Source organism: Akebia trifoliata, chromosome 3 (assembly GCF_017979445.1).
Source record: "Akebia trifoliata isolate Shusen 1 chromosome 3, ASM1797944v1, whole genome shotgun sequence".
NCBI classification, from domain to species: domain Eukaryota; kingdom Viridiplantae; phylum Streptophyta; class Magnoliopsida; order Ranunculales; family Lardizabalaceae; genus Akebia; species Akebia trifoliata.
This window is the reverse complement of record NC_141377.1, coordinates 13496587-13500205: the sequence shown is the minus strand read 5'-3', so window position 1 is coordinate 13500205 and position 3619 is coordinate 13496587. Positions and strand designations below refer to the sequence as shown.

Here is a 3619-nt window from a genome sequence, read left to right as displayed (position 1 = left end):
TGAAAAATATCTAATGCAAAACCTGAGGATTTGATAATTTTTTCAATCGACTTCAGATTTAGGCGTACTTACAGGCTAAAATATGTTTCTTGATCCTTCTAAATCTATTGGTGAAGTTAATTTTTCTCAAATATTAAAAGTTAAGAATTCATACTTTTAAATCAATGCACGGGTTTAAAATTCATTCCTCGAGATACATTTTAGGATTTTCAGGTCATTACATCTTTCTCTCCTTAATAAGAATTTCGTCCTCGAAATTAAACATACCTCAATCGAAGAATAATTCTGGAAATTGACCACGTATCTCTGTTTCTTTCTCCCAAGTCGCTTCTTCGACATTATGATGTCTCCAAAGTGCCTTAACTAACGGAATAGCTCGTGACGTCAACATTTTCTCCTTATGGTAAAGAATCTGTACTGGCCCTTCCTCATATGATATGTCTTCCTCTAGATTCAAGGACTGCCAATCAATAACGTGGGATGGGTCCGAATCATACTTTTTCAACATTGATATATGAAATACATTATGAACCTTTTCTAATTGAGTGGGTAAAGCCAACTTGTATGCAACCGTGCCGACTTTGTCTATAATCTCAAACGGTCCTACATATATCGACTTTAGTTTACCTTTAAATCCCAAACATGCAAGTTCCTCTCCTAGGAGAAACTTTCAAAAATAAGAAGTAGCCCACCACAAACTTTAATGGTCGTCGACGATGATGTGCATAACTTTTCTGTTGACTCTGTGTGACTCGCAACTTCTCTCGAATAGTTTTAATCTTCTTAGTAGTCTCTAAGACAATATTAGGTCCCAATAGAATACTGTCCCCGACTTCTGCCCAACAATTCGGTGATCTACAGGGCTTGCCATACAATGCCTCAAATGATGCCATACCTATACTGGATTGGTAACTATTGTTATAGGAAAATTTAGCTATTGCCAAGTGATTCTTCCAATTACCTCCAAAATCTAGTATACAAGCCCTCAACATGTCTTCTAATATCTGAATAACATGTTCTGACTGTCCATCAGTCTGTGAGTGGGATGTTGTACTCATCTTCAACTTCATACCAAAAGCAACTTGAAAACTCTGTTAGAATTGATATGTAAAACGTGGATACCTATTAGATACAATTGAAACTGGGACTCCATGTAACTTCACAATCTTTGAGACATAAATCCTGCTCAGCTTATCCACAGTGTAGGTCATCTTGATAGGTACAAAAATAAGCGAATTTAGTAAGCCTATTTATAACCACCCATACAACATCAATCCCATCACTGCCCTTTAATAACCCACTGATAAAATCCATAGTCACATGCTCCCATTTCCATTCCAGAATAGGAAGTGGTTGCAATAACCCTGCAGGTCTCCTATGCTTAGCCTTTACTTGCTGACATATCATACAACAACTCACATACTAGGCAATGTGTTTTTTCATTCCTAGATACTAAAAATTTCTTTTCATGTCCTAATACATCTTGGTACTCCGTGGATGAATAGAAAAATACGACTTATGGGCTTCATCCATTATGTCCTTCCTCAACAAGGCGTCGTGAGGAACCCAAAGTTTACTATTGAATCGTATACTACCATCATCATGAATTCTCCAACTCTGCTCACTAAAGTCCTCTACTTTCTCCTGGTATCCTTCTAATTCTATATCCATGTTCTGCATTTCAATAGCTCTCTCAACGATCTGGGGTTATACTCTCATGTGAGCTTCATAGGATTTTTGCTCATCTATTTCTAAGGGAATGTTGAATTGCGTAAGCAGTTGTAGTTTCTAACATTTTTCATTCCTCAATCCTTATATGAGCAAATACCCCATCTTTCTTACGACTCAATGCATCTGCTACTACATTAGTCTTACCAGGATGGTAATACAATGTAAAGTCATAGTGTTTCAGGTACTCCATCTATCGTCTCTGCCTCATATTCAATTCCTTCTGTGAGAATAAATACTTGAGACTCTTGTGATCTGAATATACTTCGAAGGTCTCCTCATACAAATAGTGTCTCCAAACCTTGAGTGCGTGCACTATAGCCGTCAACTTTAAATCATGGGTCGGATAGTTCTTCTCATGGATCTTCAACTGTCTCGATGTTTAAGCAATTACTTGACCATCCTACATTAATAAACACCCAAGTCCCATATGAGAAGCATCAGTATAAATGACATATTTCTCTCCTGACTTAGGGACTATCAAAATGGGTGCCGTGATTAATCGAGTCTTCAACTCCTAGAATGTTGTTTCGTAGCTATCGATCCATTCAAACTTGACTCATTTCTGAGTTAACTTCGTTAATGATGAAGCTATCTTCGAAAAGCCTTCTACAAACCTACAGTAGTATCCCGCAAGTCCAAGAAAACTCTTAATCTTAGTAAGTGTAGTAGGTCTCTGCCAGTTCATAACCGCTTCAATCTTCAATGGGTCCACCAATATCCCATTCTTAGAAATCACATGGCCCAAGAACTTCACTTCATTTAACCAGAATTCGTACTTGAAGAATTTAGCATACAATTTCTCCTGGGGCAACCTGTGTAGTGTGATATTCAATTGATCTTTATGCTCAAATTTCATCTTCGAATAGATCAAGATATCGTCAATGAAGACGATAATGAAGACATTCAAGAAATCCCAAAACACTCGCTACATAAGTTCCATAAACACCGTAGGTGCATTAGTCAAACCGAACAGTATTACTAGGTACTCAAAGTGTCCTAACTGAGTTCGGAATGCTATCTTCAAAATATCCACCTCATTGATCCTCAACTAGTGGTATCCCGATCTTAAATCAATTTTTGAAAAGTACTTGACACCTCTTAGTTGATCAAACAGATCATCAATCCTAGGGAGCGGATACTTGTTCTTTATCGTCACTTGGTTCAGTTTTCGATAGTCAATGCATAATCTCATTGACCCATCCTTCTTCTTTACGAATAAAACTGGAGCACCCCAAGGTGAGCTACTCGGATGAATAAAATCAAAACCTGTCAACTCTTTCAATTGACTCTTTAGCTCCTTTATTTTTGTTGGGGCGATTCGATAAGGTGGAATCGATATGGGTCTAGTTCCTGGAATCAGTTGGATTGAGAAGTCAATATTCCTGATTGGGGGTAACCCAAGTAACTCTGTAGGAAAGACATCGGGATAGTCGTATACTATTCAGATTGCCTCGACCTTTAGTGACTCTTCGTTCCACTTACTAACGGTAGCATTCATATTATACAATCTATCCCAATCAGTCCCATTCTTAAATTGTTCTATCACTTGGATTACATGATTCTGAATTCCCATAAACTTGAACTTGAACTCTGGCTGTCCCAGCACATCAAACTTAACTGTCTTCGTATAACAATCTATAACTACATGGTATGCAGCTAGCCAGTCCATGCCTAGGATGATGTCGAAATCTCGAAGTTCTAAGACTATCAAGTTCAGTTCAAATGAACTATCTCCTATATTGAGAATGCACGAGTTACACATCTGATGTGGTATTGTTTTGTTTCCCAAGGGAGTCATCAGTGAAAGTGTCATATTGGTGTCTATTGTAGAGAGTTCTAACTTATCTACCATGCCAGACGATACAAATGAATGTGTGGAACCCGAATC

General features: G+C 37.8%; 1 protein-coding gene across 1 annotated transcript; it reads right to left on the bottom strand.

Moving 5' to 3' along the window:
- Positions 1-268: 268 nt before the first annotated feature.
- Positions 269-1921, bottom strand: LOC147406027 (uncharacterized). The gene is made up of 4 exons (XM_086432469.1): positions 1829-1921; positions 1267-1395; positions 962-1091; positions 269-603 (listed from the first exon to the last, which is right to left on the bottom strand). The coding sequence occupies exons 1-4, from the start codon at positions 1919-1921 to the stop codon at positions 269-271; spliced, it is 687 nt and encodes a 228-aa protein (XP_086288595.1).
- Between the last annotated feature and the right edge of the window lie 1698 nt (positions 1922-3619).

Coding starts and splice junctions, on each gene's coding strand:
- LOC147406027 (XM_086432469.1), bottom strand. CDS start 1,921: ATGGAGTACCTGAAACACTATGACTTTACATTGTATTACCATCCTGGT. Junction 1,396..1,828: donor TGAGTCGTAAGAAAGATGGG/GTATTTGCTCAT, acceptor ATGATATGTCAG/CAAGTAAAGGCTAAGCATAG. Junction 604..961: donor TTGTATACTAGATTTTGGAG/GTAATTGGAAGA, acceptor CGATATATGTAG/GACCGTTTGAGATTATAGAC.